General features: G+C 40.4%; 6 protein-coding genes across 12 annotated transcripts; 2 read left to right on the top strand and 4 right to left on the bottom strand.

The window, feature by feature from the left end:
- Positions 1-982: 982 nt before the first annotated feature.
- On the bottom strand, positions 983-17,986 carry LOC116928374 (enoyl-CoA hydratase domain-containing protein 3, mitochondrial). Of its 2 annotated transcripts, none has more exons than XM_045178125.1 (6): positions 17,878-17,986; positions 1,901-2,036; positions 1,737-1,835; positions 1,429-1,681; positions 1,230-1,347; positions 983-1,165 (listed from the first exon to the last, which is right to left on the bottom strand). In XM_045178125.1, the coding sequence occupies exons 2-6, from the start codon at positions 2,015-2,017 to the stop codon at positions 1,063-1,065; spliced, it is 690 nt and encodes a 229-aa protein (XP_045034060.1). In that variant the 5' UTR covers positions 2,018-2,036; positions 17,878-17,986; the 3' UTR covers positions 983-1,062. The 2 variants fall into 2 exon arrangements, with proteins under 2 accessions (XP_045034060.1, XP_032791348.2); XM_032935457.2 differs by lacking the exon at positions 17,878-17,986 and adding an exon at positions 2,118-2,541.
- On the bottom strand, positions 2,696-5,275 carry LOC116928377 (lactosylceramide 4-alpha-galactosyltransferase). 2 transcript variants are annotated; one of them, XM_045178119.1, is made up of 4 exons: positions 5,097-5,275; positions 4,448-4,663; positions 3,638-4,275; positions 2,696-3,152 (listed from the first exon to the last, which is right to left on the bottom strand). In XM_045178119.1, the coding sequence occupies exons 2-4, from the start codon at positions 4,643-4,645 to the stop codon at positions 2,795-2,797; spliced, it is 1,194 nt and encodes a 397-aa protein (XP_045034054.1). In that variant the 5' UTR covers positions 4,646-4,663; positions 5,097-5,275; the 3' UTR covers positions 2,696-2,794. The 2 variants fall into 2 exon arrangements, with proteins under 2 accessions (XP_045034054.1, XP_032791350.2); XM_032935459.2 differs by lacking the exon at positions 5,097-5,275 and having other exon boundaries at positions 4,448-4,771.
- On the top strand, positions 6,629-8,562 carry LOC116928373. Of its 5 annotated transcripts, XM_045178122.1 has the most exons (7): positions 6,629-6,747; positions 6,807-6,970; positions 7,044-7,152; positions 7,215-7,294; positions 7,366-7,517; positions 7,589-8,041; positions 8,106-8,562. In XM_045178122.1, the coding sequence occupies exons 2-7, from the start codon at positions 6,807-6,809 to the stop codon at positions 8,159-8,161; spliced, it is 1,014 nt and encodes a 337-aa protein (XP_045034057.1). In that variant the 5' UTR covers positions 6,629-6,747; the 3' UTR covers positions 8,162-8,562. The 5 variants fall into 5 exon arrangements, 3 of the variants coding, with proteins under 3 accessions (XP_045034057.1, XP_045034058.1, XP_032791347.1); XM_045178123.1 differs by having other exon boundaries at positions 6,688-6,970; positions 7,215-7,290; positions 7,374-7,517; XR_004397159.2 differs by having other exon boundaries at positions 6,689-6,970; positions 7,215-7,290.
- Positions 8,558-9,997, bottom strand: LOC116928379 (ras-related protein RHN1). The gene is made up of 7 exons (XM_032935461.2): positions 9,795-9,997; positions 9,588-9,733; positions 9,451-9,530; positions 9,320-9,372; positions 9,213-9,254; positions 9,016-9,129; positions 8,558-8,935 (listed from the first exon to the last, which is right to left on the bottom strand). Exons 1-7 carry the CDS (start codon positions 9,856-9,858, stop codon positions 8,778-8,780), a joined length of 657 nt encoding a protein of 218 aa, XP_032791352.1. The 5' UTR covers positions 9,859-9,997; the 3' UTR covers positions 8,558-8,777.
- On the bottom strand, positions 10,020-14,271 carry LOC116928360 (YTH domain-containing family protein 3). Its single transcript, XM_045178118.1, has 8 exons — positions 13,833-14,271; positions 13,729-13,756; positions 13,595-13,665; positions 12,133-13,520; positions 11,989-12,061; positions 11,722-11,919; positions 11,366-11,656; positions 10,020-11,302 (listed from the first exon to the last, which is right to left on the bottom strand). The coding sequence occupies exons 1-8, from the start codon at positions 13,854-13,856 to the stop codon at positions 10,685-10,687; spliced, it is 2,691 nt and encodes an 896-aa protein (XP_045034053.1). The 5' UTR covers positions 13,857-14,271; the 3' UTR covers positions 10,020-10,684.
- On the top strand, positions 14,618-15,485 carry LOC123475450 (60S ribosomal protein L30-like). The gene is made up of 4 exons (XM_045178126.1): positions 14,618-14,731; positions 14,796-14,841; positions 14,986-15,131; positions 15,239-15,485. The coding sequence occupies exons 2-4, from the start codon at positions 14,818-14,820 to the stop codon at positions 15,423-15,425; spliced, it is 357 nt and encodes a 118-aa protein (XP_045034061.1). The 5' UTR covers positions 14,618-14,731; positions 14,796-14,817; the 3' UTR covers positions 15,426-15,485.
- Positions 17,987-18,904: the final 918 nt, after the last annotated feature.

Below are 18,904 nucleotides of genomic sequence, written 5' to 3'. Positions count from 1 at the left end.
GGTGGTCACCTGATTAAATAGCTTAGGTATTACTAATGCATACAGTATAGCATGGCGTCGTGCTATAATGCGCGACTCAAACGCGATTTACGAAGGTTCGAAACTTGTCACCCGGAACTTTTTTTTATCAGCAATTATTTAATCTGGATTACGCACTTGCTTTAATAACAAGGTTTTGATTTTTTTGAAGCAAAACAAATAGGATAAAAGAGCGCCACTTATTAAAATCGTTTATGAGAACGTAAACTGAACCTAGGTTATACCGGATCGAAATTGTCGGTCATTTTCAAAGGATGAGAATCATACTTTATAACTATTGAATATATTTAATGGCTAAAATTAAAATAGGATATTCATATTCAAGGTTATTCTGTTAGAATACACTTAGCTCTTCGGTTAAAATGGTAGAAATGCTGCAACAAACAGATACCGAAATATAGCACTGGCGTTTTTTATGGGCGAATTTTCTTTTTTCTATTATTCAAATACCAGAGCCTGAGATGACTGACCTTTACAAATAAAACTTGCCTTTGAGTTCGGAGATGGATCTAACTCCTACTCAATCATCTTTGGCGGATATAATAATGATCTTTTATTAAAGTAATAACTTATGGTCGAACTTGAACTTTCGCGAGAGAGGAAACCGCCGAAAAGGCGCGACAGGTGGATAGTGGAAACAGGTATAACTTTGTTTATCAAATACTTTCACTTGGGGAAAAAGCAATAAATTTAATGAACTAGAGCGCCAGAATATGCTAAAAACCGGATCATACTGGCGCATCAGCTGAGACCAGGTCTTTTAAAGTCTTTTTAAATGACTGGCTGAATAGAACTTGTAAATTGATAGGTCTACTAAAGTTTCCCGCTTAAAATTCATCCACTAAAAAACCCAATAATTTAATGAATTTGCGTTTTCTATATTGTCAGATTCCAGGCATCTATTTAAGCGCGTCAATTTCGCATAAAAAATGATATTTTCTCATATCGCTTAAGATATTGTGTAATTCGAGATACAGCAGACTTCCTTTACAACGTCGAAGATTACAATAACGCTACAAAGGCTCATTTGTCTTGAAATTGAGGCTTACGCTTCTCGCTGAAACTTTGCAAACCCTCTTGCGTGTCGTGAAGCTGTAAATTATTCATCATTACGCTCTCTCCTTCTCTAGATATTTTCAAAAACCTTAATGTAACAAGCACGATCATTTTTTTTTTAAATTTTCACCTACTTGTAGGCTTCCATGATATTATCCATTTTGATCTGACGTTGGAGAAATTGCTTACCCAAACGGATTACAGGTAAGCTCTTCTGGCGAATACTTTCAATTACTTTTTGTGTTTCAGTTTCTACAACCATTTCAATTAATCTGTTAGTGACATATGAATTGAATAACAGGAAAAAACAGACAGCAAAAATGGTGTACCAACCTAATTGATCAGCCTTGACGACTCTACTAACTAGACCAGCTTTCAGAGCTTCTTCAGCTGATATAGGGAGTCCAGTATAAAGCATATATGAAGCTAATTTCATTGGGATGGATCTGGCAATAGCTACACCTGGTGTGGAGCAGAAGAGGCCCAAATTTACACCCGGTGTAGAAAACATGGAAGTGCTGCTTGCCACAACTATATCACACATGGCTACCAATTGACAACCAGCAGCAGCAGCTATGCCATCAACCTTGAAAGATCTGCAATGATATTACTACACTTTTAGGGAAATTAATTGGTTTTACCTTTGCTACAATGGGGACAGGACAGTCCAGCAAAAGTTTCATTAGGCTAGTACACGTTGAAAAAACCAGACCATGGTGAGTTTCAGGAATGTCTTTTGTCTATTACATAAACATTTACTGTGAATGTTGTATAAAAGTTTAGTGGTATATCAGCATAAAAATACCAACTCTTTCAAGTTGTGGCCAGCTGAGAAGACTTTTCCAGTAGAAGACAGTAACACACAACGGGAGTCTTTGGCTTCATTAACCATCTTGAAAGTTGTATGAAGTTCATTCAACATCTCAAGAGAAAGGGCATTCCTATTTGATGTGTTATGACAAATGAGAGTTAAACAGTAGCAAGTTATGAAATGCCTTTAACTATGTGATGCAAATATTAACCTTGTGCTAGGGGAGTCCAGCTGTACATTATAAACCCCATTTTGATTCGCGAACTTTATAAGCTTGAAATGTTCCAGTTGGGTTGCGGCACTCGATGAGAAACTTTTTTTATAAGAACGAAGGCACTTGATTTGTGAACAGTTCCTGTAAACTGCCATTGTCATCTTTGTTTATATTATGAGAAAAAAAAGGTAAAACGTGGCGACGTGGTTGAGATGTCGGCTGGTCCCCACTTCTCAGCAATGAAACCGTGATCCGTGAACGCGTCTCTCATGATCCTGAAAAAATAGCGTGGAATTTCGTGGAATGGCCTAGTCCCTCCCCTAGTGGGTGGGGCATGAGCAGGTATATCTTGCACTTGGAATGTGGATAGGAACGTCGTGGAAATTACATTGGAAATTGACGGAGCCAAAATGATTCTTCTACATCTAAGATACTTAAACCATGTCCCATAGTTACTACTGTGTGGAATATTCCTTTCGCGAAACTTGTTTTCTCAACGTATCCTCTAAGTCAATTTAATACACGTCACCTTGAGCGTTAGAAAATCAAATCACATGGTATTTTCAGGTTAAATGTACTTAGTTAAGTTATTTATATTTGAGCATGTACGAATCAGTTGATGATTGATGCCAAAATAATTTTGGTACAGATTTCAAGGCGACTATATACAAATGTTAAAACTCTTCTGGGGCAACATCAAATATACGTGGACAGGAGGAGCGGGCGATTTCAACGTATAACTGATTGGAATTCTTGTGAACAGTCCATCCACCGCTCAAACTATTCCAAACGTGAGCTCCAAGAACAAATTCATCCCATTTGTAGCTTTTCACTTCAGCCTTGTTGTTATTATCTCGATTCGTAAAGTATTCTTTAAATTTTGTATAGTGAAGTGGGTAAAAAGATGTGGGAGACAAAACGTGAAACCCTTTACATCGTTCAGGCGTCATCCATCCGATGTAGTAAACGTTGCACCAGTTTTGCAGTACGCGCGTTATTAGTTCTGGTCCATTATGTGCCCAACTGTACCACCTGACAAATTTATAGTCACGAAATTAAAAAGCAATATGAAAAATTAATGAATTAAAAAATCACAAGTTGCTAAGGCGAAGAGTTAATTTTTTTTTTTTTTACGTTGACACATTTTTCGAACGTTTACTTCAATGATGGAAGATGAAAGACGTCTATCTTTTGTTTCACCTTTGAGCTTGTACCTTCATTTCTGCTTTTGTTTTATTCCTATCGAACCCCGTTGAACCGATACTTAGTAATGCACGATTCATGACATGATTGTAGAAGCAGGCCTGAATTTAGCACATTCACTAATTCGCCAAGGATGAGTCATCCAGCTCTAGGGAATTGCAGCAAAGGAGCCAGCAATTAAGGCTAGGCATATTTTAAGCTATTTCCTATTACTATTAACCTACAGCTATAGCGCAAATGGATAGATGCGTTGAGTGACTCACTGATTTCCGCACGACGAGTATAGGTGAAAAAAAGGAAACATTTACTATTACCTGTAATCGGCTGCAAATTCTTCTACCGCCATCCGTATGACTGGGTGCTGATAGTCCACGTGGATAACACTGGATCCGAGTTTCGTCATGTCTTCTGGCACGATGAAGTTTCGATATGCTCTCACGGGTCGTAGATGAATGATGTCAAGATCAAAGTAGTAACCCCCATATTTGGATAGAGTCAAAAATCGAAGAGCATCACTGAGGTGGGATATAGCGAACCAACCGCGGTACCATTCAGTACAAAAATACCAGCGCTCAAGCAGAGTCCCCGCTACATAATCACCTAAATTTATACTTGTCAAACGTAGGTTGGGATAATTTTGACGTAGTGTTTTCATCGTCACCGCGTTGAGATCCAAATGGCGGGCAGTCATAAGGAGGTGAACGGTTAGATTTGGGTTACGGTAAGCTAATGATTCGACGACACAAGCTTGGCGGAAGTTGAGAGACGAAGCACCGGAAGTTTCATGAAAGAAGGCGTTATCTTGCATGGCGTTGATGTGTTGGTACTCCTCAACAGGTGGAGACAGACACGGCGAAACACAATTTTGTCGTCCACACATGTCGGAGCTGCTGGTACTGGTCAAGCAGCATCGGGATCGGTCACTCCTGTGTACGCTTACCCGTGGACTCAACTATAATCGTGTCAACAATGAAAGTTAAGAAAATATATTTAAAAAAAAATTAAGTTCTATTAAACTGCAGTGACCAAGGTCGACGATAACTGGAGCTTGTTTCTTTACCTTAGAAAAAAAAAATCCAATAAATCCAAATGATTTACAACATAAGAACGTCTTTCTATAGTACCTGATGAAGATAAATATCAGATGTGACGAGATTATAGCCCAACAAAAGAATGAACACCACAAAAGCAATGAAGAGAACGACTCGTCGGCGAATCCTGGCCGATAATGAACGCCATTTCCTTGCCAAATTTGAGTGGTGCATCCAGTGCTGCTCTTGCGGTTGCTGTTCACTCGACGAATTACTTTTGAGAAATTTCATGACAACGATTCCGGCGTCCTTAAAGACAGAGTAAAAGCGAAAATTAAAAGCCAATGTGTGGCACGCACAGCACTGAATGTCACAAATTCTTGCCATTATCAACAAAGCCTATTAGTATTAACAAAGGCATACTACTTGTATCTGTTCCTTGACTAAGACGATAAAAACCCAACGCCCGTCACCAGGGCGCTCAAAGCAAACAACTCCAACATAGATGTAGATAATCACATATCAGTACAAATGGGCAGTATACATACAGACCTAACAGCAACGATAGTGGCATTTGCTCAATCTCGTTTTTCAAAGTCTTACTCAATGAATGATTCTTGAACGTTACAGCTTATGTATAATCATACGTAGATTCAAACAAATAAGTTAAATGTCAATCAAGATTGGTTTTCATCGTCGTCGTTTTTTCATTTACCTTCGATCAGTTCTAAACTAAAAGTACCTTTTGTAGCGTATTTGTAAGTAGATCCCTTCTTTAGTTTAAACTGAGCTATGCTTAGCTGTATAAGAAGCGAAACTCTAGTCTATGATACCGCGTTCCATTTCAAAGAAGAAGACAGTAAACTATTGCCACAGACCATAGCCTTCTCTATTAGAGAAAGCCGAAAGGAACGCTATCCCTCGCATGTGGGAAAAGTGAAGCACATTTTGCTCACCTTTCCTCCCATTTCCCTTCCTCCAAGGGTACCCACGGGAGCCATCTGGTGATAAAAATGATGTAGGGGGGAGGGGGAGAATCACCCGGATTTATGAGCGGTAATTTATGAACGCCCCATTTATATTTTTCCGCGAGGGATTTTAATGACGATGTTACACGGAACGGCATGCATTCCTGTTTATTGCATATGTTCATTCGCAGCCATTCAACACGTGCAGCCGTACCATGGTATAATAGTTTAGAGGTACGTCTACTGCTTGCTCAAATATCAAACCAGTTTGATATTTAAGATATTAAGCTTTTGAGTTATTAAGCTGTTAAACTTTCAAAAATTATTAGTGTAAGCCAGAAACTTAAAAGCTTAAGACCTTAACTTCTTAAAATTAAAAGCTTAAAAGCTTAAAAAACCTCTAGTGTAAGCGAGGCTTAAAGGGGAAAATTCTAGAATTTTTTGAAAAGGCTAGAAAGGGAAGGAAATTTGGCGCAGCCATGCCATCACGGCCAATCGGCCATGCTTTCATGCATTTAAACATAAACACAAGCGAAAGTGCTGCCATCTACATTAATATCAGTAAACTGAAAACCGCCAATGTTATTATATTACAAAATTATTAATAAATCTTGTTAAAATGGTTGGTTCGAAAGGAATTTTTTCATTAAAGAACATTTCTTAATTTAGTACATTCTCTTCTGCGTGTTTTTTGGCCCTAATTCATAATAATTCAAATTACTTTGTTCTGGGGGCTGGTTGCTGGAAGTTTGTGGCCCGTGATGTTTTGTACTGCAACCCCAATTAACACCTTATTTCGTCCAAATTTAAAAGATAAAATGATTTCTTAATTGTGTACAAATGCTTCTCAACAACGTAAAAGGTGTTAGTTATGCGGTATCTTCTGTTCGTCGTGTGTATTGCCGTTGCCCCACATCGCCACCGAGTGGCGCTGGGATCTTGGGGAAATTCTTTGCCGCGGCAGTACGTACCGCCGCGGTGGTTGTCCCGTCAGACGGCGGTACGTACTGCCGCGGCGTGTTGAGACCAAGTTGGCTTTATTCCGTATTGACGTATGAGTACAGCGGTTCACGATTCATAATAAATGGGAGAGAAAATTTGAGAAAAGGGTGTCTTGAACATGAATTTATTTAGTAACCTATTAGTTGTACAATAATTTTAAAATAATTCAAGGGATATAACGAAGGGCTACACATGATAAAGATATATAAATTAAAAAATTTGATGCAATACTTTGCTCACAAACCCCGGGTGTGTGAAGCATATGATCAGTAGGGAAATAAGAAAATTCATTAAAAAACTTGCCTAAAAGTCTAAAACACACGACGCGAACCTGGCGGCAGTTACGAGCATCGCCCTTTAGCCAGTGTAGGCGTTAGGCGATCGCAGTCTTTAGTCTCTTTACATTCGTGGTCTGTGGTTGCAGTATGTTATTTTCATTGACGTTTGTTATGGAAACGAGTTAATTGCTTCTAATTTTCAAGATGACTTTCAAGGCTTTATGCTTAGAGCTGTTGTTGGCAAGTGTTCTTGTTGAAGCTTTTAAAAGCGAACTTGCAAGTAATTTCAGTCCATATTGTTCGTATGTTGATAAGACCCTTAAACACGTTATCGGGAAGCTTAAGGAATTCATTAGAAAGTTACACAGGTATCAATAAACATATTTTTTTCCTCGTTTCTCTGAATTATTCTTTATAAGTTTAAATTTATTTAAATGCCAGGTTAAAGAGAAAACAAAAAGTTGGTTTTGAACCTTTAGGTAGTTCTGTTACTAACTGTGTAAGGTTACTTGAAGAATTTGTGGGCAGCCTTAAGGATGCAAACATGACGGTATGTTATTACGCAAATATGTTTTGTTATTGTTTCTTTCTATGTAGTTGCAATGATTGTAGGCATTACCAAATTTTTATTACCAAATCATGCAACTTGTTGAAAACTATGCAAAACTTCTAGTATTTCAATCTGAATGTGGGTATGCCATATCCTAATTCTGACAAATTACATCTCCAGTCAATTCTTTCCTATTTGTGAGATTTACTGTAGACATTCAGCTTTGCAGGTGCTAGATTATGAGCACAAACTTTCTTGTTTTCTAAATGGTTTAACCACATGCAGTATCAGAATTCAAGTCGATCATTACCAACATCACTCTCCAGTTATTTTGGTAAAGTTGTGTACAAATCCACTTTTTTCAGGTTTGTTAAATCTTAGAATGTTGCTAATAAGATGTTCAAGCTTTCTTATTTTCATTATAATGAATATATAGCCAGCCGACATATATCTGGAAAGTGTGACATCATTGAAAATAAGGATTGTGTTAATCTCGAATCCGCCGTTGTTGTACCGGAAACCCCCCCAAGATGCCCCCATCAACCCGCCTGTGATGGAATGGCTACGGTACGCGGGATAGGTTTACTTTCATGGAGGCGCTTATTTCCGATGTTGGCACCTGTGCGTCCTGTACGGTTAATGAGTGGGCGTTGGACCATACTGCGATCTACCAATACCTCTGAAGACGAATTACCTCAAAAATCGAACGAATATACAGCAACATTCCAGAACGAACTCCAGAAAAAGCTCTGTAGTTCGTTGTCTACAGACTGTGTGGATGAAAGAAAAATTGTGTCGAGAAAATCGTTATTTCCGAAACGGAAACTGCCAACTGTATTTATGGTCACCGATTCGCTTTTTTCTACCCCTAAGAAACAAAAGACCATTGGTATTTTCATTTTTACGTATTTCCATGACTACTAATCAACCTGTTGTTTTCTATCGCATTTTAGAAAATGTAGATTGCGAGTTGACTATGAGTAAAGAATGGATGTACAGCATCTTGTAGAAATTCCGGTTTTTAGTGGAGTGAGAGAGCTGAGTCTAAGCATTGTCATAGTTTTGTTTTGATCAGGTGAATTAGTTTCAACCAAGTAGCTGCTGTCATTTTCTTGTTAATGTATCATTGGAGCTGAAACAGTTATAATGTCTCAGACATTGGTTACGATTATACGGGTCTGTCCAGTATCCACCAGCATGATTTGAAACAATTGAAATCCTAATCCAAAGATTAATAATGTAATCATAGTTCCAAGAAGCACTGTTGTTTTTCGGATTTCAGGTAGATTAGGTGTTCAGCCGACTCTTTTTATGCGAGTGAAGTTCTTTGCGACGTGTGAAAAGATAACTTGGCCGTGGCTATATCGCCTATAAGGCATGTTTCCCGCAATAAAAGAAAACAAAATGGCACTATGTACTATGTATTCATATCTTTAACGAAAGAATTCAAATATGGTACTAATGGATTGAAATCAAAATGAGACCTTATGGTTGTTGAGGTATATAACTGACGAGGAGCTTGAGTTAAACGTAAACAAGAGAGACCGAGGAAACGAGGCACTAAAGTTTCCTGAATCAAGGCAACTATACATATAGGCACAGTTACTTTATATGCACCGTTAGGTTTAACAACAGGACATGGAAAAATGCTCATCTGATGATGGCGAGCCATTCATTTCATGCAAATTCACATAGTCTGCTTTAAACTTGTATTGAAAATTTGAGTGCTCTCGTTCGTACTCGATAAGGCTCTTTGCAAGTAAACCGAATGCATGTGTTACGCCTATATTTCACGTAACCAGCAAACAACATATAGTTTTAGATACAGTTAAATGTAGTCGCAATTCTTATTGTGGTTCTTACCTTTATCCGTGATGGCAGAGGTTTCACAAAACAAGGCACCAACCATAGAAGCGTATTCGTATCCTTGTTCATACGATATCACCCGTTGGTCACACAAATCGGCTTTGTTTCCGACTACGTTGAAAGAAAAAAAAAACAAAATCTGATCAGTCTTCACTTGCTGGTTGAGGTGTAACTAAAAAATGTCAGCTACACACCCAGAAGTATCAGGACAGGAGTTTCCACATTACGCTTGAGTTCTGTAACAGACCACTTCTTCATTAACTCAATAGAATTTTTAAAGGCTACTGACAACATATATTACCTTTGACCCATAACTGAGCAGCCTTAAATGAGCTAACTGCACTTACATCATACCTGTTTTTTTTTACCAGAGATTTTCCAGATTACTAAATTTGCTGAATATAAATTATAATAAAATATGGAAGATTTTACATAACAACAGCTGCATTAGCTTTTCTGTAATAAAGTGGCACCATGGATTTGAATCTTTCTTGGCCAGCAGTATCCCATATCTAATGAAGCCACAAAATAAATGAAATAGTGGATTAGCTTAAGAAGGACACACCCACCTGCATTCGGACTGATTTATCTTTAACCCGCACTCTGCAACTGACAAAAGAAGCTCCAATTGTTGAACTAACACAGCTCAATTTGTTCCTATCTTCATTTCGCCTTTCAGGATTGAAAACGACGACAAAACTCGTCTTGCCTACATCTGTCCAAGAGCTTAAGAAATACTACCAATAATTAAGTCTATTCTAAATCCAGAAACTCACTTTGTTCTCCTAGGATGACAATTTTCGCTTCAATATTGTTATTAACAACCATGTTTTCTTCCATTTTAAAGTTAAATTAAAGAAAAGGGTCAAATTAAAAATGCACTGGATAACAAAAACAAAAAAAAAAAAGAAAAAAAATTATGACTTGTCAAAGACAAACTGAGCAGACGAAATCGGTTTAGGCAACAATAAATCAGTTTCAGCGACTAGGGGCATGTCCCGTGAATATTTCAGTCGTGTATGTAATAATGCCTTTTGAAGCAGCAACCATCAGGTTATGAATCCAAACACATGTAAAGAGAAGAACATGACAGCCACGTAACAGCTCAGGTGTCTGTCGAGAATAAGAAAATGACGATTTCTTCAGAGGGACGTCGTAGCGTCCATCTCGTATGTTTCTGACACAAGGAAAAAAAAGTTGAATAACTAAAAAAACGGGTTAAGCAGCGGATTCTGTTGTTCTTTCTGGTGTAACGGAACGGGACGATGTGGTCTTCCTGAAGTTGCAGACACGATTTTTGCTGGATTTTCCATCATTTTGAAATAACACTTCTCGATTTGATTCACTCCAGTTGTTCTTGATCAGCACTTTCACGTTCACTCACTTTTCTAAGCCACCGCACTGTTCTGTAAAAGTCGAATTGATCGTTTTTCCCATGTCCAAAGTGTTCCATTTATGTGTGTTGAAGGACAACGACAAACAATTAGCTAAACGCTCACACACATACGCACACCCATTCCCAAATTAAGGAAAACAAAACAAAAAAAAAAATTCCACAGAAAGTTCTTTATAGTACCCCCCTCCCTCCTATTTTCTTATTTTGTTGTTTATTTGTTTTGTTTGTTTGCGTGTTACGGAAATCACGGATAATAACCCGAACAACGTTTTAACGGCGTGCACGCGAAATACCCTCTCGCATGTTTCCACCTCTTTCAGCAATTCCACCACGGTCCATGCCACGATCTCCACCACGATCTCCGCCACGATCTCCGCCACGATCTCCGCCACGATCTCCGCCACGATCCATGCCACGATCCATGCCACGATCCATGCCACGATCCATGCCACGATCTCCGCCGCGATCCACTCCACGATCTCCACCGCGATCCACTCCACGATCCACTCCTCGATCTCCGCCGCGATCCATCCCCCGATCTGTACCACGGTCAATTCCACGATCTCCGCCGCGATCCATTCCACGATCCATTCCACGATCCATTCCACGATCTCCACCACGATCTCCACCACGATCCATTCCACGATCTCCACCACGATCCATTCCACGATCTCCACCACGATCCATTCCACGATCCATTCCACGATCTCCACCACGATCCATTCCACGATCTCCACCACGTTCCATTCTACGATCACTTCCACGATCCGTTCCGCGATCACCACTACGGTAACCTTGGCTGTCGCGATCAGATGGACGGTAGCCCCCCGGGCCGTCTCGGTTACTACCGCGATTGTCTCTATCGCGCACACTATAACCGTCCCGATCCTATTGAAGTACGCAAGTTTTAAAGAAATAGTTTAACAAGGTTTTAACACACTAAACTATTACCCGATAATCAAATCCTGATCTGTCAATCCTGCCGCGGAAATCTCGCGCATCCACGACACGATCGAACCCATCGCGTTCCCTACGATCCGATTGGGGCCGATTATAAGGATCTCTTTCGCGTTGCGGAGGAGCCCTGTCGCTTTCATAGTCATTGCCGCTGCTATGACCGCCAGACGATGGGTTGGGTGCCATGACCTTTCGCTGGTCTTCTTCCGCTTGACGCTTCTCATAATGGCTAAAGTCGTCAAATATGGACGTTGAATGGCGATACGAATGGAGGATTTTCAACACCTAATTGAAATAACGTTAAGAATAAATTGAGAGCAAACGTTAATATATTGGATATTGATTATTACTTGACGACCCTTTTCGACTGGCACCTCTTGGGTGTCGCGCGAATTGGTAACGGGCTTGTTTTCGTTGTTTTCCAGCCGAATGTGACGCAATGCAGCATTAGGCACGTCTTTGACGTAGATCCATTTGACGGTGAATTGACCACGCCACTTGTCTTGCGACCAAACTGACAGTGTTGACGACATGTCTACTGCTGATGTCTACAAAAAAGAAGCATTCGTTAACGAAAATTCAAACCAACGAAACTAGTGTATTGTAATTGGAGTCACCATTTCAGCCATCCCACAGAAATGCCCGGATCCGTTAACTGAAAAGTACAAATAGACCGGACCCTTTCCATCCCTGAAAAATCAGCATTAGTGAAAATTGAGAACGAAATTTCAAGTCAGATAAGAGTGGTAAAAGAAATTAACCTTTCGCGGAAAGCAGCGTCCAGTCGCTTGTTGCCGTGCTCGGTTGAGCACCAAATCTCATACTTGATGGACCGATGGATGTCATCTTCCGAGTATGATTTGATGACAAAGAAACGTGCATTCTTAGCCGACAAATCAAATTCTTTGGGGTTGTAAATGTGCTTTAATTGTAATTCTTCCAGTATGGGGTTGGCTAGGGCCGTCACTGGCGGAGTCGGTGGCACTACAACCGACACTGTAACCGGTTTTGGTGGAGTTACCACTGTTGGTTGTTGTTGAACTGCTTGATTCAGAGCTGGAGGCGGAGTAGGCCGTGTTGGGCGTGGCTGCGGTTGCACTTGCGATTGTTGATTTATCTGTTGTTGGTGATTTTGGCTAGCATGAGCTTGTTGCTGTTGATGACGTTGGTTCTGTTGTGGCATATGCTGCTGATATTGTTGTTGTTGTTGTTGCTGTTGCTGCTGCTGTTGTTGTTGCTGCTGTTGTTGTTGCTGCTGCTGTTGCTGTTGCTGTTGTTGTTGCTCCTGCTGTTGCTCCTGCTGCTGTTCCTGCTGCTGCTGTTGTTGTTGCTGCTGCGATTGCTGTGGTGGAGGGTGCGATTGCCCTATCGGTTTCGATGGTGATGGTGATGGAGCTGGTTGCTGAACAATTGAGACTGTTGTTGGCTGAATAGCAGAAGGGACATGATGCTGAGGAGTTGGTATACTAGACGGATGAACTCCAGCCCCATTTTTGTTTTCCCAAGTGCCAATGTCCAAACTTGGAGTTCGCGGAGTTACCATCGGTGGTGGAACCATCGACTTCTTTTTTGTCGTCAATTGTGGTTTGGCTGGCTGACTGGCGATAGATGCCCAAGTCAGTTTCTTCGGTTGTTGTGACTGTTGCTGCTGCTGTGGTTCCTGTGTGACAGGTTTGGTCGTCTCCAGGGATAGTCCTTGCATAACTTGTTCTACTTGCTTCACGCCCACAGATGACGAGGATTCTTCCGGTCGGCTAGTAGAGGTGGCCGACGATGGGTAGATCGTTTGGTGATCGGCAGCAGTTCTTCCCGCCTGATAATAGTCGTCGTAGTTAGCCCCTTTACGATCCCACGTCGAATATTCCGTGCCAACACCGTATCCACCCCCGAATGAGGGTTGGCCACCAAAATTGCTGAAACTTCCACTGGGACCAAACATGCCGTCGATTCCGTAAAGATCTTGCTGGTGAAGGTGCTGTGCCTGATGTTGAGAGGGAACTCCATAACCACCCAAAAAAGGCAAGTCAGCTGTTCCCGTGGCAGAATTGCTCGACCACGCGCCATGTTCCAATGGGTAAGAGAACGAAGGGCCATAATAGCTTGATAGATAATGGTCAGTTGTCGCTACAGCAGGTGAAACGTATGAAGTCTATTATACAGACCAAAACAAATTTGTGAGACATTAGAATACAAGACACTGACAAAAACACCACAGAAAGGAACCTGAATTGATTGGTTCCTCCAAGATGAAAAGTCTTCATGGTCATTAAGTTGATCCTTGTTTGGACCGTTTGCTGTTTAAGTAAGAACACAGTTTGTTGAAATGCAATGAGTTTCCCTGAAAAATGTAAACCTACCTTGTTGACTTCCTTGGCCTCTCATCCGCTGAATACAATGAAAAATAAATATAACATTGTCAATTACCTTTCTAGATGGACAAGAAACAGCTGAACTTGTTTACCTGGTCTGACACGCCCGTTGACATCACACAACCCAATAGCACTTTGAATAACAGGGAATAATTTGGTAATTGTCAGGTTGACCAAAATAAAAGTAACACACAACGTCACACAGACGGCTGATAAAGAACAATTCGGCAGTAAATGGGTGTTTCGCTAATACGACAGAAACCGAGATCTTGAGCGTGAATCACGCGTGATTTTCAATTAATTGAGGAGGGGGCACTTGAGTGTCTCACCAAAATAATTCATTTGCCGGTTTTTCAACCAGTAAGACTTGAAACACCCTTAAACGAGAGCAACCTGAAGAATTTTGTAACCAAGAGCCGATAACCGAGCAAACGTAAGGGAAAACTATGGCGGCTATATCTCTCTGTTATAGTAAAGGACAGGGACACAGTTTAATGACTCTGATCTATGCGAATGCGCAGGCGCAACTCCGAGTAGTATTTTTTATCGTTGTTTTAGTATGGAAAATGCCCGTTTTAACACATACAGCGCTGCGAAAATTGGTTTCAGTAACCTTCATAGACGCATGGCAATGCCATATTATTGCCTTGCTTACGGGCTACGGCTGACAAAAAGAAATGGGAAATGGCTAGTTGGCTATAGTTGCTTAACCACATTTCATTGAAATCTTTTCACGATTATGTAGTTATAATGTATTTTGTGCCATGAAGTTCACAAATATTTTTCCATAGAAAATTTTTATTTTAAAATTATAAATTATTTTGAAAAGACGTATTTTTAGAAAAAGAAGACAAATACAATAATTTATTACTCGGGTACTGTTTAGTGGCAGCCTTCTTCGGCTAGGCTTACCGAGTACAGTTGGCTACTTCAGACTTGATCTTTCGTCCATTCGCCTCAGAGGCTTGGTTGTTCTCAGACGCTTATTCAGGTTAGTTTCTGTTTCGAAGCCAGTTATTTGATAGTTTGATTTCATGTTCTTTGTTTAATCACAGGCTTCGTTTTTGTAAACCGAGAATGTCGGCCGCTCAAAAGAAACAGGTAAGTGTTAAACTTGGGTCGTAACTTTTGTTCGTTGATGAAAAAGATGGCGCCCGCACGACCACGTGCCAAGCCCTGAAAACTTGCTTTATCTGTATGCTCGTTTCCCTAATTGTAGTATTTTTTTTCACCTGATTATTCCAGAAAAAGGCTATTGAGAGCATCAACTCTCGCCTTGCTTTGGTGATGAAATCTGGCAAATTCTGCCTTGGTCTTCGCCAGACATTGAAAACTCTCCGTCAAGGGAAATCCAAGCTGGTGATTATCGCCAACAACACACCCCCACTCAGGTGAGACTGAGAAGTAGGCAGTGAGGCTGTCTATGGAGTCTTTTGACCACATGGGGTTGATCTCATTATGGTTTGTCTTAAACTTAAATTATTCATTCTTATTGCAGGAAATCTGAAATTGAATACTATGCCATGTTGGCTAAGACTGGTGTTCATCACTACACTGGTAACAACATTGAGCTTGGCACAGCCTGTGGAAAGTACTTCCGAGTGTGCACGATGTCCATTACTGATCCAGGAGATTCTGACATTATTAGGTCTATGCCTGCAAGTGAAGGAGGTCAAGGACAGTAAATTGTTTTTTTTGCTGTCTTGTATGGTGTGAAATACATGTTTATACCATCTTGTTGGAAATTGGCTTTGAAATTCTTGAAGGGTGCAATCAACTAGACAATTAGGTGATACTTGGTTCTGTTATGAGCTGGCATATCAATTTTATTTTAATGTACTGAACGCGTTGTCACGGTTATTCGTGATTGATAGAAGAATAAGTGGTTGGCATTATAGGTAAAAAATTTTATATAACTAGATGGTAAATACTAGGTTCTTGCAAAAAGTTAACTGTCGAGAAAAGTTTTGGGTCGTTCAACAGATAACTTGGATCAAATTCAGGTGTGACTAGTGCGGAAAGCCCTACCGATAATGGAGGATACAATTCGCAATTTGGAAATCTATCCCTAGAAAACAAGTTTCGAAAATATTTTAACAATACATAGATAACGTCTTAAATTCACAACTGTATCATGCCACCTACAATATTTTACCTGACAGTTTTATCTAGATGCCAGCGTAAAATGGGTTTGTTTTACATAGAAAAAGTCGTCGCATGTTTAACATATTTGATGAATAACCAAAACAGCATCTGACTAGATTCGTTCATTAAACTGATACTTTAAAGTTTAGACATTTAAAAAATCTGAATGATAAAATATAAAAATCTGATCCCGCAATTTAGGCATGTGGGATAAAGTCAGTGGGCTGCGGGTATCCCGCATTCTAGGCAGGGCTATCCTGCTCCCCCCCCAAACCTTAGGCATATCCCCAAATTCGTAGATTTTACCACAGACTACGAAGTACTACTTTATAGTTTGTGATTTTACTGTTTGTTACGGAGCCGTAGCTGGTTATATAGAGGTAAATTTTTCTGTAAATTATTTTTGACTAAAAATAAACTTTCTCTTTAGAGGGGTTGATACCCAATTGTTATCAACTAATAACAAATTGCGAAAATACAGTTGATTAGACAGTTGTTACGTTTAACTAGTTAACTGCTTGGTAGCGAAAATGCTCTTTTAAGATATGAATATGAAGACAAACATCCAGGGTGCGCGTTCTTCACAAATGCGAAAAATCTCATTTGTGTCTAGGGATCGGCCAGAGTAATAGAATACTGGTGTAGCCACGCTTATGGCGGGCCCTCCCATTGCCTTTTTGGCCTGAATGTCTTTCTATCCCATAACGAAAGCGCCACAGCGGCTGAGTTGTGAACTTGTGATGTATTACGTTTTCGCTATGTTTTCGCTCATTTTCGTCGTCTGTACTTCAGAAAGTAAACAAAAAGTGGCTTAATTAATTAGTGTGAAAAAATGTATGTATAAACATATGGGTTGTTATAACAATAACAACCCTTAAAACTCAATTCATAGGTGGCAGTTACGGTTATGGGACACTTAAATCGATATCTTGCCTCATTTTCTCACAATCGATACGCGAAATTGGCAACAACTTTTGGGAAAAAATCCGAGAGGGGGAGTTAACATGGCCGTGGCTACACCAGTATTCTATTACTCTGGATCGGCCCTGACCCTAATCGGGGCGCATTTTGCCAATCGGGTTTCGAAATTCGGAGCTCGGGGTGAAAATGTTCGAACCCCGATCTCAATCGGGGTTGTATCGGGGTGCCTAATTGGGGATGCAACCCCGATTGCAATCAATCAATCGTCGTAAAAACATAATCGATCGAGTCGAAATCCATCATTATGATGAAAATCGGGGAGTTCACCCCGGTTGCCCCCAAAAAAAACCGACCCAAATTCGAAGTTTGAATTCAGGCACCATTTTTGCAAATGGCGTCAGGGCAAGCGGGTTAACCAAGATTTTTGCCAAGCCCCGCCCTGGCTGACGAAATGGTAACAAGATTCAGCCCCGAATGCCTTTTCCCGGGGCGGGGTGGTTAACCCGATTATGGCTAATCGGGGCCGATCCCTATTTGTGTTCAAGTTGGTCTTAGGGCTCGGCCCCGCACCGATCGGGTAGCTTTTTTGGCAATCGGGTATATAATTCTGACTTTCGGTGCGGATTGTGACAGATCGCAGATCGTCCATTTTCTTACCCGTGGGTAAACAGATTCAAACCGGTTCCAAACAAAAAAGGGACCCAGATCCTAGAACCAGTTCCGGGACCCGGTTCTAAAAACCCGGTTACACCCGTGTTTTACCCGTTTACCCGGACTATTTACCCGATTTCTAGCCAAAAATATGACCATTGCTATAACCTAGTTTGGCACTTATTAATTTTAAATTTTTTAAAAGTAAGAATCAAAATGGTAATGCAAAAATTCAAACTTATCTTTTAAAAAACTGCCAAATTTTTTTAAATTTGCTTTTTTAAGAATGACAGATGTAGAGAATAAAGGCTATGGTACTAGAATTCCCAGCCAACGTTGCCATACCCTAAACATATTTTAATTTATAATTTTAAAAAATACACGAAAAGTATTAAATTCGAATATTAAATGTTTCCTAACTTTAAAAAGGTGCAAAAATGCTAAATTCATTAATGTTAGTAGTTAATTTCATAAGTAGTTTTTAAGCCACCATCTTAAAAAATGGCGGCAAATCCAACAGATCCCACCGAAGAACCGCACCGAAACCGATCTGTTTCTGGACCCGAAATGATAGCAACAGATCATCCATTTATCGGGTAGATCAGATCGGTTTACCCGATCTCGGCCAATCGGGGTCGAGCTGCTATTCACTTTGACATAAAAAGTTACAATCATTTTGTCAACATCCTACACCGCCATCGAACGGAACAGGAAAAAAAAGCGTTAACTAAACGATTCTTTCTTCAAAAAAGCCCTTTACCGTTCGTGCGTTTCAATTTTTTTAACAAAATAAAGTTCAGTAAGTGTGTTGATACAAGTGCTGGCAGGCGACGTAGTCAAGCAGACGACGTTATCAAGCTGACAACCAACATTCGGAGGTAGAGCTCGGACCCGGTCTACCCATGGGTTTGGCCCCGGTTTACCCATGGGTCTACCCATGGGCTGCCTGCCAATCCGCATTAAGCGCAGCATAAAAAAAAAAGTAAAAAGGTTTTTGCGGGTTTCGAATTGGGTCATGGCTCGATGGTAAGCTGCCTGCATCCATGAACCTAGGGGTCGCTTCACGCTTTCGCTATGGCGGTGTCCCTAAGCCATGGGGAGTCTTACGAACAACCTACGGGCTACCAATTCTCTACCAAGTTACCGGGTTCGATCTTTATGGTGTAGTGAACGTACTACTAGATCGAGCATCGTGTGTAAGTGTCTAGTTGTTGTGCTAGTGTCATACGTGTAGTTTTGTTATTGTGTGGTGGTGTCGTGTAATTATAGATGGCCTTTATTTATAGGCGGCTGCTTTGAGGCATATCTTGCGCTGGAACATTTGATGCATATCTTGCGCTGGAACAATTGAAGCATATCTTGCGCTGGAACATTTGAAGCATATCTTGAGCGTTGAGATGCGATGCGATGAATTTTGAATATAGACACATACAGTCATACATGCATT

The sequence above is a fragment of the Daphnia magna genome, linkage group LG8, assembly GCF_020631705.1.
Source record: "Daphnia magna isolate NIES linkage group LG8, ASM2063170v1.1, whole genome shotgun sequence".
In the NCBI taxonomy this organism is placed as follows: Eukaryota; Metazoa; Arthropoda; class Branchiopoda; order Diplostraca; family Daphniidae; genus Daphnia; species Daphnia magna.
The sequence above is the reverse complement of the archived record's forward strand: the minus strand, read 5'-3'. Positions and strand labels throughout refer to the sequence as shown.